This window comes from Pyrgilauda ruficollis, unplaced genomic scaffold (assembly GCF_017590135.1).
Source record: "Pyrgilauda ruficollis isolate IOZ18807 unplaced genomic scaffold, ASM1759013v1 scaffold79, whole genome shotgun sequence".
NCBI classification, from domain to species: domain Eukaryota; kingdom Metazoa; phylum Chordata; class Aves; order Passeriformes; family Passeridae; genus Pyrgilauda; species Pyrgilauda ruficollis.
Window position 1 is genome coordinate 5,658,416 of NW_024529821.1, and position 13,529 is coordinate 5,671,944.

At 45.7% G+C, this 13,529-nt stretch overlaps 1 protein-coding gene across 4 annotated transcripts in view; it reads right to left on the bottom strand.

The window, feature by feature from the left end:
* Positions 1-13,529, bottom strand: part of MAP3K13 (mitogen-activated protein kinase kinase kinase 13) — a 72,020-nt gene that overhangs the window by 20,531 nt on the left and 37,960 nt on the right. For all 4 annotated transcript variants that reach the window (XM_041487012.1, XM_041487011.1, XM_041487013.1 and 1 more), the window contains exon 4: positions 4,401-4,975. In XM_041487012.1, coding sequence (XP_041342946.1) covers positions 4,401-4,902 — 502 coding nt within the window. In that variant the 5' untranslated portion in view covers positions 4,903-4,975. The remainder of the gene's footprint in view (positions 1-4,400; positions 4,976-13,529) is intronic.

Below are 13,529 nucleotides of genomic sequence, written 5' to 3' on the forward strand. Positions count from 1 at the left end.
CCATTCTCAGTTGTCCAAAGTCTCTTTCCATCCTTACTTGTGGGAAGTCTTTCCTGTACAGGACACAGAACACTGACATTCATTTCCATGAGGCATTTACAGTTTGTGAGCACTAATGGATAACTGTATCACCTTGGAACCCTAGTTTGTTCTTAATATTCCCTATCAGGTAATATTACCTTTCTCTAATAGTCCCTCTGCAATGGCAAAGGCTGAGAGAGGCTGTAAACAAAGTAAGCAAAAGTTCATGTGGTTCCTTCTGTAAAGTCATGTATTTATTTCAGAACACAGATGCTCTACCATATCCCATTTGCATCCTGATTGTCAGGGGCACAATTCTGGAAACTGGTTTTAGTGTAGTGACAGTGAAATATCCCACATCTTGGGGAATATCAAGAACAAAGAGCCAAACCACAGGTAACATACAGTGTAGTAGTCAGACTCTTCTGGGCCTTAAGAAACCAGTGGGATACTTCCCCTAAATAAATTCAAGTGTAATAGCAGCAGGAATTACGCAAGAACTTGCGTTTCTGAGGTGATTAAGAACCATTTGAGTAGAATGATGAGAATCTATTTCCCATGGGGAAGAAATGCAAGAGCAGCCTGAGCCATTGAACCAATCTATTTGGAGGAAGCTTTTCCCAGCACTGGCTGCTCTCCAGTACTGGCACTGTGACAAGAAGCATCTCTGGTTTACACAGGCCCCCTCAACACAAGCACCCTCTGACAGGCACCTTGCTCTCCAGGTAGACAAAAACTCTCACAATGAGGGTAAACACAAAACTTGTGAAAGGGAAGGTGAAAGCAGCTCCTGGAGACAGCTTCTTAATCCAAAGGAAATGGCTGGAAAGTCTAATGAGTCTCTAGGAAACACAAACAAGTCTTGCTTTAAAGTGTTGGAGTCCCCACAATCCCAATTAAATAACTGGTAGATTCAAATTAAAGAACTGAGTGCGTCTCCCTGAAAGCATTCACCAGCAACCTTCAGAAATCAGGGTAAACAACTTGAAAAACATAGGAGGTAGGGATTTTATGGGTCAAACCCCAAGTACTTAAACCTCAGATAATCACCTGGCACTGAACAATACAAAAGCAAACATTCCCCACAGGAATGACTCCTCACCAAGCAGTGATTGGCATTACTTGGTCAACCAGCACAGAGCCTGTGGCAGCTCCCAGCTGACCATGGCTTTGCCCAGCCCGGGTCCTGAAGGGAAGGACAGGCACACCCCCACCTCTTGTTGACCATTCAGGTGTCAGGAAGGGCACCCAAGCAGTAATTTCTATAAGAAGATAATGCAGAACCATGTAAAAGCTGTTCTTATCTTTTCCCTCTTTCACCAAGTCACAGCCAAAGCTTCACAAACAACATGGGCTCAAGGACATGAAACATATTTGTCTTTTACTACTTGCAACCACAACACCACCACCATGTCCTGAAGAATGAGCCTGCAGGACAGCCAAAGCAGGGGGGCAGGGACACCAGGGAGCAGCAAAAAGTACCACAAAGCACTTGCAGGCAACATAAAATGGTTTGGGTTGGAAGGAATCTTAAAGCCCATTTCCTTCCACCCCCTGCCACAGGCAGGGACACCTTCCACTATCCCAGATTGCTCCAAGTCCTGTCCAGCCTGGCCTCGGACACTTACAGGGACACAGGGGCAGGCAGTTTCCCTGGGAAGCTGTGCCAGGGCCTCAGCTCCCTCACAGGGAAGGACTTCTCCCTAATCTAATCTTAATCTCTCTTCTCTAAGTTTAAAACCATTCCCCCCTGCCCTATCACTACTTCCCCATGTAAAAAGTCCTTCCCCCTCTTTTTTGTAAGCTCTCTTTAAGTTCTGGAAGGCCACATGGCTGCAGATGCAAACTGGACTCCTACCCCTGTTGTTGATTCAGCCCAACACAAAGGATTACTCCTGGATGAGGCTTGAAGTAGTTGTCTCATAAAGGGGGAAAAAATCATCTGCACAGATCCATGGCAGCAGCCCAAAGCTGTAAAGCAGCTCCCAGGGAAATGAAAAGCCACCACAATCCTCTCCCTGCTGCTGAAAGAGCCCCAGACATTTCCTCAGCCACACAGCACTTGCACAAACACAATCCATGCATCCTCTATGCTCTTGCTAAAAGACAGCAAAAATAAAAATAATCACATACATCAGTTACTGAACTGCTGGCTTGTATGTAGCTGATGAAATGCACACAGAGATGATTTTCTGGTGGCAAGAAGCAAGAATGAGATCATCTGGAAAAGAGAACATGAATATTCTCACAAAATCCTCAAGTTTCAGCACAGAAGCAGTTTGAAAAGGTTTATCCTTGGGTAACATGAATGTACTACTGCCATCAGGATAACAGATGCCATCAAAACAAGACAACTGAGCAGCTCCAGAAGAAAAAATAATATTTTTTTAAAAAAAAATCTTCTTTTCACTCCCCTTTCTAACAATGAAGACACTGAAAATGCAGCTGAACACACAGCTACATATAGCTGATCCCAATTAATCCTCAGCCTTACCACATCTGTAGCCAGTTCAAATCTGCCCTTTCAGAAGGGCCTGATGCCAGCAGCGAACAGCAGAGTGCCCCTGGATGTGTGGCTCTGAACATGCTCCCAACACAGAGAACAGCAAGACACCCTGTGCACAGGAACAAGCTCTGCATGCACCCTCCAGCCCCAGCACTGCTCTCAGCTGCTCCTTTTCATTCATTAGTGCTTCCAGCTTTTAGTTTGGTGACTTCCATACAAAAGCAAGTGCCCCTGTGGGTCACCAGAGCACAGATTGCACTGTGGTCTCCAGTGCAGCTGCTGGCCCTGCTCTGTGGGAAATGGGATCTCTCTGTCCTACAGGCAGCTCTCCCAAAGCCACCGCTCCGAGGTGACAGGGACACACTAGCACAGGATGGCTCAGAGACAGCAGTGGGGACAGGTGTGGGACACACAGAATTGCTGAGAGTGGCCACTGCCATTCTGCATCTGTGGCCTTTCCTCGGAAATTTTTAGCTTCCCTTACAAACACTGAGCATCCAGCCCAAAGCACCGTCACACAGACAGTGCCCAATGCCTGCTCTGAATGCCATCCGACTGCTCGGAACCTCCTTTTCCTTCCCAAGGGAGACTCCCCACCCAGACAGCCCTTCCAAAACTCTTCACCCTTTGTGCAATCACCCCAGCGGCCTTAATTCCCCAGGGAACTTTCTGTCACTGTTTTTATTTATAGTCTGAACCACATGTGACACACCAAATTTACAACATGCAAATGAAACAGAACCAACTGTGCCAGAGAATTTCAAAGCAAGCAAACCCTTGCACAGAGAGCTGCTGCTCAGGAGACACCTGGAATGTAGAGGTGCATTTCCTGCTCGCTTATGAACTGGAAACAATTGACTCTAGGAAGCTGATTTCAAGGCAAATTCATCCAACACATTATTTAACAGCTCTGTTCCCTCATATTAGGAGCTGTTCCCCATCCCTCTGGGGTTCAGATTTGAACCACTCAGGTTTCTGACCTTGTATCTTATAATTTGTGCCAAAAAGCCACTTGATTACTACTGAGTGATGCTCAAAGGAGATTTTGCCCCATGGTACTGCGGTGGCCAGGCTGTTCCCATTTTCCATAAGCCACAACCATTTCAGCTCCTTAATTCTAATGACAGCTTGTTCTTTTCCCATCTGCCACCTCCCTCCCCCTGTGCTAGGGGAGAAATCAGACACCGACAACAGAGCATACTCTGCTCTTTGGTTTTCAGTACCCCCTAAATATACATATATAGGTAGATAAATAGATATGCAGTCAACTGGGACATCACTTATTCTCAAGCCACAGATTTTATATGTATTTATACTCACATACACTTACACATTTACGCTTAGATATCCAAATGGAAAAGGTATAAATATTGAAGAACATATTTCTGGAAAGACAAGTACTAAATGATGTTTTAAAGAGGAGAATTACTCCTGAATAGAAAGAAATAAAAGTCTTTTTAAAAGAGAAGCAATACTCCGGCTATTTGGTGGTCAACTGGGGACAGCCTTCACCTGCAGGTTCTGAAGTGGAAGTGCCTATGTCAGTGTTTTCCATCTGGCATAAGAAACCTCCAGAAATTAACACAGGGATTGTACCAAGTACTTCAACACAATTCCATCTGATCCCCACGCTCGGCTCAGATTCAGGCCTTGTCACAATGGCCCAAGCCATGGGGCTGAACAGGTTTTGCCTCCCTCACGAGCTGCCTTTGCCACACATGACAGCTGTTGGCTCCACAGTGCAGGATTTATCCCTGGAAACCCGTGACAGAGCTGGACAAGACAAAATCGGCCACGTGGAGAGCTGGGGAAGAGCCCTGGCTTCCTTGCCTCACCTCCCCTCACCCCAAAGCCGGGGCTCCCTCCCTCTCACCTTGCTGCTGCAGTTTGTAGTCCGTGGAGTAGGCCTTGCCTATGATGTTCCACACGGGCCGCAGGCACCCGAAGAGCCCCTCGAGGAAGCCGCCGCTGCCGCTGCCCGTCCGGTTGAACTGGACCTTCACATCGTCGCCGGCACCGCTGGTGTCGCCGTCGCCGGGGCTGCGGGTGCCCTGCGGGAGCCCCGGCTCGGGCTCGTCCTGCTCCCGCAGCTGCAGCACGCTGTTCTCGAAGTGGTCGCGGGCGTCCTCGCTGATGCTGGTGAGCACGGCCGCCGTGCCCGGGCTGCTGACGCCCTCCAGCAGCTCGGCCGGCAGCGAGCCCCGCTCCCGCACGTCCTCCAGCAGCTCGGGGGACGGGCGGCTCCCGGCCGCGGGGTGCTCCTCGGGGAACCGCCCCAAGTCTTTGTCCTCACAGAACGCTTTGCCGATGGAGCTGGGAGAGGAAGACAGGCTCAGGCGCTCCTGAGTGCTGGCCATGATGCCGTGAGTGTGCATCAAGGAGACGGCCCGAGGGGGTGCTCAGAGCATTCGTAGGACACAACTCACAGGTGACACGTGGGCCCAGTACCTGAAACAAGAGGAAAACGAACAACTTTCAATTTTTTATTGAAGTATTTTCACTACGTGCAGTTTCACTGAGGTGAGCTGATAATTAACTAGACTTTCCAGACAGCCGCTGATACTTGGTAAATAATTACTGCCCTAAAAGAAACAAATAAATGGTTCCAACAGAAACTCCACTCAGGCAATACTCTCAGTAACATACTGAAGGAATTGCCCAGGAAACAAACACTACAATTTTAAACAAGAGCCTAAAGGTCAAAATCATGAAAGATTCCTTGCAGAGAATTCCCATAGCATTATCAGACTGAAGCTGTGGTTTGAGTCCCACCACTGTTCCTGGGCCTGGCACAGCCCACGAGCTCAGGATCCCTCTGCAAACCCTCGAGACAAGGTGTTAGAGAAACAAAGCCCGGTGATACAGGTACCTTGATTCCACCAGGGGATGGTTTGTGGCTGCTCCCACAGAGCTCCCCCTGATTATTACCATTCTGGATTGACCCTCCATGTCCATTGTGGCAAGGTATGCTCAATTCTCTAACCGCATCCATGCCACCCTCATAAGCAAGTAAAACTTTGAGTTTCATGGAACAACAGACACTCTTTGCTGTTCTCCCACCATGGCTCTCCACTTCACCCCTGCATGAGCTTCTGGGAGAGTGCACATAAAACAAGAGCTGGGATCCCTTTTAAGAAGTGCCTCCATCTCTTGCTCCATTCTCCACTGAGAGGTCTTTTTTCCACGACCCATGGTGGTGCCACCTTCCCACAGAGCCAGGTTGATGGCTGGGGTCACGCTGCCAGAGCTGCCCACTGCAAAAACAGTTTTGGGATAGACCCTTCTGAAACAAGAGGCTCTAACACCGGGCCACAAGCAATTAAGTGAATTCAGCCTGCAAGATGGAACAAAGTCCAGTTTTAAATTCCATGAGAAGATGAGAGTGGGGTAAAAAAAATGGCCTTAACAGAAAGGATTTTGTTAAAAAGTAAGATGAGTTATAGTGGGTGCAGGTTCCAGGCTCTGCAAACAGCCATTGGAAGGGAGAAAGAGGTGGCCAGGTAGGACACAGCCAATGGCAAGGGAACAGCTCAGTGCCATAACTGCTCAGGACGAGGTCACTGCAGAGAGGAGATAAGCCCTTCAGCCCACAGGATGAAAAGCCCTGGGCTTCAGCCCCTCTCCAGCAGCAAACAGGAACAGCCAGGAACCTGGATTACATTCCTGCATCCTGCCTGATCACACAGGGCTTGCATAAAAGCTTTATTTAGGTTGTAAACTTTGTTCTTTAAAAGAAAGCAAAACAACAAGTGAGGCAGAGGTTGCAGCACAGCCCAAACCAGGTAGAGGAGCTGAATCAGACCCATATGGGAAGCTGGAGAGTTGGTTATTCCTGACCTGCTGCTGGCCAGCATTACAATGACCAATTCAGCAGCGTGGGAAGCTGCAGTGTGACCTCAGAGCACAGTTACTACTAGCAGCAGTTGTTCTATTATCACAGATTTTGTTATTGATAACAAGGTGCTTCAGACCTGAACAGAATTTCAGAAAAACACCTAGCCAGGCCCAACTCAGTGTTCCTGGGCACAGCCCCAGCTCATCACCTAAAGTGAGAGTGACAAGTGATTGTTTAAACAAGAGCAAAATGCGACCACTGCTCCTACAGAGAAATCTGCTTTTGTAACATAGAATATTAAGCAATGCAAATAAAACATCAGCCAGGTGTCCTGCAAGAAATTCAAATGCAAATGCCAGAATTTGAGGCAACAGTGTCCCAAAATATCTCAAATTTAAGCCTTTGGAAGTGCATTAAGGATTAAATCAGACTTGGAGGATAAAATAACTTTGCTGTTATGTGACTCTCAAGAGTACACTACTACAGTGTAAGGTTTTACTTTTACATTTTTACAATTTTCTGCCTCTGGAATGTTTGATTGTGGAGATTTAACAGGGAATGAACAGCTTTTCACTACACAGCTCAGCCAAGAACAAAGCCCCAGACTCAGGGACATCAGGTCTGTTTTCCCAGATCAAATTGCTTTCTCCAGCACTGAGAGGTTTCAAATAAAAAAAGCCTTTAGGCACAGTGTCCTGCCACTTTACATGCCCCTTTATGTGCTTCATGGGGAGAGAAGGCATATAAAAGTTATGGAATTATTTTCAAACTGGCATGAAACAGCCTTATTTAGGCCCTTACATAAGCAGTCTAATTTTCAGAGGTGTAGCAAACTCATTGTTTGGAGAGCATGAAACAGCAGCACTTCTTTTAAAACAACTTCCTCTCAAGCCAACTTGAAGCAAAGTGGTGCAGAAACCCTAGGAGGGGGCGAAGGTGGTTTCTGCCACACCACATCAGTGCTGACTTGTTGGGGGAAATTAATTTTTTTAATTCTCTTCTATTGCAGTAAATTCTGCAATGTGCAACCTCTTGCCTTAGCAAAATGTGATTTAATCCAATGAAATTAGGCTGGTTTAGATCTCACCATCTCTTCAAACAAGGGAAGAAGAGCATTTTCCAAGTTTTATTGTCATGCTGCTGCTACTCTTTCAGTCATAATACCAAAAGGCTGAGATTTTTCATGTTGACCTCTTCCCAATAAAAGAAAAGGCAAAGAAAAACATTTTCTTGAAAGTTTTCAGTTTCATTATATCCAAACTACTATTGAGGATGTATTCATAAGGGCATGTAGTGACAGGACAAGGTGGAGTGGCCTTCAGCTGAAGGAGGGCAGGTTTAGTTTAGGTATTAGGAAGAAATTGTTCCCTGTGAGGGTGGGGAGGCCCTGGCACAGGCAGTGTCCAAGGCCAGGCTGGACAGGGCTTGGAGCAACCTGGGCTAGTGGAAGGTGTCCTCATGGCAGGGGGTAGAACTGGATGATTTTTCAAGTCCCTTCCAACACAAACCAGCCTGGGATCCCATGTTTGTGATCTGCATGTGCATCATGAGCTTTTCCAGGGAAAGGCCTGGCCAAGGCTGTGCTATTTCTATCCCAGCAATGCTCCTGCTGCAGCAGCCTCCCAGTCAAAAGCTGGAAGCTCCATGTGTGGGAGGACTGTGCATATTTAAGAGACTGAGATTTTACAAAGTGCTGCTGCACACACAGACTTGAAGGCAGACCCTTGGATTTGTACTGTTTTGATGAGTTCATGCACTCTGCACTAACAAATTTCTCTTCTGTCTGGAAGGCGGTTCAAGGCTCAGTGTAATTTTGTACAATCACAACTTCTCATAAATGACTCCATTTCCATGCAAAGTATTTTTTCCAGGCAAAATCCCACCACCCTCAGACAAGAGGAGCGTGAAATGCACCTCTTCTCGGAAGAGTGAGGCTGCTCCTCAACATGTCAGACAGCCCAAAATTCAGTTTGAAACTATAGATAAGTGAGAGTTTACCTGAGTCACCAAGTGGGTGAATCAGCTACTAAGGCACACTCTCACCTTACCTGATATTGTGCCTGTCCCTGAAAACAGCCATCCAGCAAGTGTCCTCACACTCCCACTATCGATGCAGGGCGACCCCAGTGCAGGGAATAATGTGCTCTGACTCCATGATTCAGAAGGCTGAAAAAATGCTTTATTGAGCTAGGTTATATTACACTAATACTTTACTATATTAAAGAACTACTATACTAAAGAGATACTGAAGACATACTAAAGAAAAACCCATGACTGTCTTCAGTCATGACACAGCTTTGATCCAATTGGTCAATCAGCCCAAACAACCATCAGCAGAATGCAATTAACAAATCACTCTCGGTAACCCATTCCACATGTGCCAAACAGGAGCGGCAAGTAGAGATAAGAACTATTTTCTCTTCTTCCCTGAGCTTCTCACTGCCTTCCCAGGAAAAATCCTGGGAGAGAGAATTATGTCTCTTTCTGTTCAGAAAATGTGAATACCACGTCCCCCAGAGCCAGCAAAGCGTGTGGCTGCCTGTACAAGTTCAATATGCATAAGAGTGTCAACACAATGGTCAGGTTTGCAGCTGAGTTAAGCCAATGCCTTGCGTGAACCATGACTGAAGTTTCTCCTTTAAAGACCTATGCTAAAAAATGAGTGGCAAATCAGACACAGTATTCCAGACACAGCACACAAACCAAACCAAACAGTGTGTCAGTGTGCTGGAAAGGTGGTGGAAGCACAGAGGCCACCAATAAAGTCTTGTGACAGCCCAAGTCTCTAGTAACACTAAGTTTGCTTCCTTGAACACTATTTCTGTTTTAGCCAGTGAAGCATAATCTCTGCTTGCACTTCCAACATGCAAAGGGAATAAAAGCAATTGTCTGATCCATGTTTAGGGGCTGTAGAAAAGCTGCTGCTGACAGAAATTATCCAGCTGGTACACAGAACTACCACGGACAGAGGAGATTCCTGCCCAGATCACCGCAACAGCCAAGCCCTGTAGTCCCCTTGCTTTTCCTGGTACTCAGTGTGATTTCCTCCTGGCACAACAAGGTAACTACACACCTCCTCACTGGTAACACGGCTGGAATTTATGGGTGTATCTTCTCAACTAGTGGCTTGTGACAAAGCTTTAAAAATCTTCTAAAATCTAACAAAACCACAAAAAGTGTGTCTATAAAGCACAGACATCATGTTCTCCAGCCCCTTGTGACTCTCTCTCAGATTCTACAGGGAATTTTTACAACACATTGATGCACAGTCCTCTCCCACTGCTGTTCAACTCCAGCACAGGAACGACTGAGAGCTGCTGAATTGGCAAGTCCCAGAGCTTTTGTTGTCACTCCTGACCTTTGGGGTTTGAACTGTGTGGTTTTACTACACAGGATCTCAACAGACTTTCTTTTCCTGATCTCCTGATGAAGAAAATATTACATGAAGCATCAGATAGTCCTCTTCTGCCACACTTTTTACATTACTGGGAATATAGGCTTGTGCTTTGCATGGTTGCTTTGAAAACAAAAAGTAAAAGCAGATTTATTAATAGAGAATGAGTTACACATCACCAAAAGGCAAACTCTTTGTTTTCAGGAGGGTTGAATTTTTTTCCTAAAGTTACATTATTACATTAATTAATTATATTACATTTTTATTTTATTTGTTTTGTTGGGTTGTAAAAAAAGAAATCACACTATGAAGCTTGCTCACATTCACTTGGTATAACCCAGCCCAGGCTATAGGCAAACCTTTAAGCCAACTACAGAGTAGCCCAAGGCAAAAGCTCGGGTGTTTGTAAGCCATCAATCTCCTTCTCAAGACACACTGCTCCTTCAAGGAAGAACATTTCTTCCCATCTCACACCCACATGAATGCCCACCCACAACCCAGCCTTACCTTTAAATAGTACAATTACATAGCCAAAACATCATCAATTGCTGACAAAACAAGTGAAAATTCTTCATCTGACCCAGCTGAGATTTTGTGTCACTGCAATAGCTCTGTTTATATTTCTGCATATAAACATTTCTCTACAACAAACAGCACGTTTACCTGGGAAAGTGAAGTCTTGTCACATTGGCTTTTTTGTGCTTTACACTGCTCTTTCACATTGTCAGATAAACACTACAGTACCTCTGTACCTCCTGCAGAATCCTGACTTGAACACATACTTTTACTTCCTCTCTCCAATAAATATTTGGATGCCACCTCAACATAAGACAACTTTCTTCTGCAGACACCATAATCCTCACCTGAGTGATGTGGTAGCAACTGCTTAGGGCTCACAATTATCATAATCATCATCATTTAAAAATATTAATAGAATATTAACATAGCCGTGGGCAGCAAGCACGTGAGACCACAGACACGTAACTATGTTGTGTGTAGTCTGTGTTATCACAACAAAAACCTGACTTTGTGATGATTTAATTTAGCCTTTATTCAATATATTCCAAAATAATTCAATCTATCCGAAAACAGGGACACATCATTTTTGGAAAAGTGATTTTAGTTTTGATATCCTTTTGTCTGTGGCTGTACCAGTGAGAAAGAGAGCCCTGTCTAGCTCAGTGGCCTGAACCCTTTCTGACATGACAAAAATAGCAGCATGTACCAGCCAAGAAACACCCATAATGGCTGAACTCCTGCTCTGTGCACAGCCAGCTGCAGGTTTGCCTGGCACCAAGCAGGCCTGGCTGAGCAGGAAGAAGGGCACCGAGGCTGCAGCAATGGGATGAAGCCCCAGAAGCTCAGGAGGGTCATCCATCCCCCTTTCCTGCTGCAGAGCCAAGGGAAGGGTGTGCAGGCAGGCAGAGCTCTCCCCAGCAGTGCCACAGCTGCCCTGCTCACGGCTCACCGTGCTGGGTCTGAGCCTCAGCACAAAGGACTGGGCCCGTGCAAATGGTCAAGGAATTTTTTAACCAGAACACTTCAGCCAGCACTGGGCTGTGGCTGGGAGTTTTGCAGCTTAACTCTGTGTTGTAGAAGGTAAAACCAGCTCTTCTTCACTTTGCATGCCTTTAATTCCTCTCTTTCTTGGAACAGCCAGTTGTTCACTCCTTCAATGGCACCTGAACTCTTTATTATCTCTTTAATTCCAGCTGTGATTTTAAAAATTATCCCATCCTCCACTCCAACATTCTTTCTCAAGTCTAACAATTCTCACTTGTTCTCCATATGAAACTTGCTCTGAGTCTTTGGTCACCTCTTTTCCTTTTCTCCTGTATCACCTTAAAGTTATAGAATGTAGAATCACACAATAGTTTGGCTTGAAAAACGCCATTAAAACCTTAAAATTCATGAGCAGGGATACCTTGCACTAACCCAGGTTGTTCCAAGCCCCACCCAACCTGGCCTTGAACATTTCCAGGGACAGGGCAGCTTCCCTGGGTAGTTGAGGAAGTCAGACCACAGCCAGGATTCCCAAAAAGGACAGAATGCCACAGAAATGCACAAAAGCACAATGATCATTTTGGCTCCTCAGGATGCTGAGCTAACTTCCATGGATCTCTTACTACCTAAGATCTCATAATTGAGCAGAAAAAAGCTATGTCAGAGCCTAATTCTGACTGTTAAGACTGAATTGTGTTCAATCAACACTAAATTGAACTGAGATTTTATCACCCAAGTTCACTGGAGCCTTCCACTACTCCCTGCAGGTGGTCTCCATAGTTATTACCCTCAACACCTTCCTTGTGAAGTCTCACAGCCTAAACAGAATATTCCTAAAATATCTGGATAAGGGAAGAAAAGGTGGGAAGAGTATGAGTAGTGCCATCTCCAAAGCAGAGAAAAATGTTTCAACATTACCATCCTTTTATCATTACTCTTATTCCATATAATTTTACCAGTAATCTGTCTGCCAGCCTGGTGTCTCAGTTATTTAATAGCTGTTTAGCCTCTTTAAGAGCCTCTGGTGAGTGTTCCTGCCAAAATCCCAACAGATTGTATCAACCAGATCCCCCTTCCTACCATGCTCCTGTCTCCTACAAAGATATTTAATAGATTTCCAAAGCAGACTTCACCTTAAAAGAACTCTTATCCCCACATGCAATGTGTGCATCTGCCCTGGCTCTCAGCATAGGAATTAATTTCTACCTCCAGCACCATACGACAAATGTTTCACTAGAACCTCCTTCAGCATAAGGTCACAAATTTGTGGGGGGTGTTGAAGCAGTGATTTGGAAAGAGAAATCAAGCACCCACTTCTTTTATTTTTTCAAAAGGAATTAAAAATAAAAAAAAAAGCAGCAATAAAAATTCATCTTGGTGAGGAAGAGACACAAAGAGCCCATCCAGGCTCCTGTGAGTGCAGGGAGAGCTCTCCAGTGGCAGGGAGAGCACGTCCTGCTCCACCTGGCAGCCCTGCCAAGCGCCGGCTGGGAAATAAGCACCTTACGTAACGGCGTATTTTCAGCACTACACACAGAAATGCTGCCTCTACCCTGCAGAAGGTATTTTTGGATCTGCTAAAATGCTACTGTGTTCTTGCAGGGCTTTGCATTCTTCTGCTCAGAAATTGCATAATCTGATGCCATAGGAAATAAGTGATGTTGCATAATGACTCTCGGATTGGCTGCAGGGAGCAGGGACTGCACGTTCCTGCTGGAGAGCAGCCCTGCTCCGAGCCCAGGTGCTTGGGGAGCAAGGGGAACCCACAGCCACCTGCCCCTGGGGAGCAGGGGAACAAACCAAGGACCACACAGTTATTTTGCAAAAATCAGTGTAACTAAGTCACCCATTTGCTCTTTGCTCCCCTCCCCACGGCTGCTGCGTGTCGTGAGCTGTGCGCACACAGGGAACACGAGCAGCCCCGCACACCATCTCACCACTGACACAATCCACCACAGGCCCATCAATACACTGGAAAATACTCAGCTGGGATAAAGACAGACTAAATGCTGATCAGCCTTTTATACTACAGAATTACTACTGAAATCTCTCTGAGACTAAAATGTAGAAATGACCTTAAGTTACACTCTTCTCTTTCACCTTTCTAGCTGTCTCCATAGCAGGAAACAACTTTTCAAACCCAGTCACAGGCTTCAGGCTCTGTTCTTTTCATCCTTCCCAGTTCTGTACTTTTACCTCATTGACAATTCCCATGCTATTATCGATCCATATGTTATTCTATTACTATATAACTACTATATGTTATTATC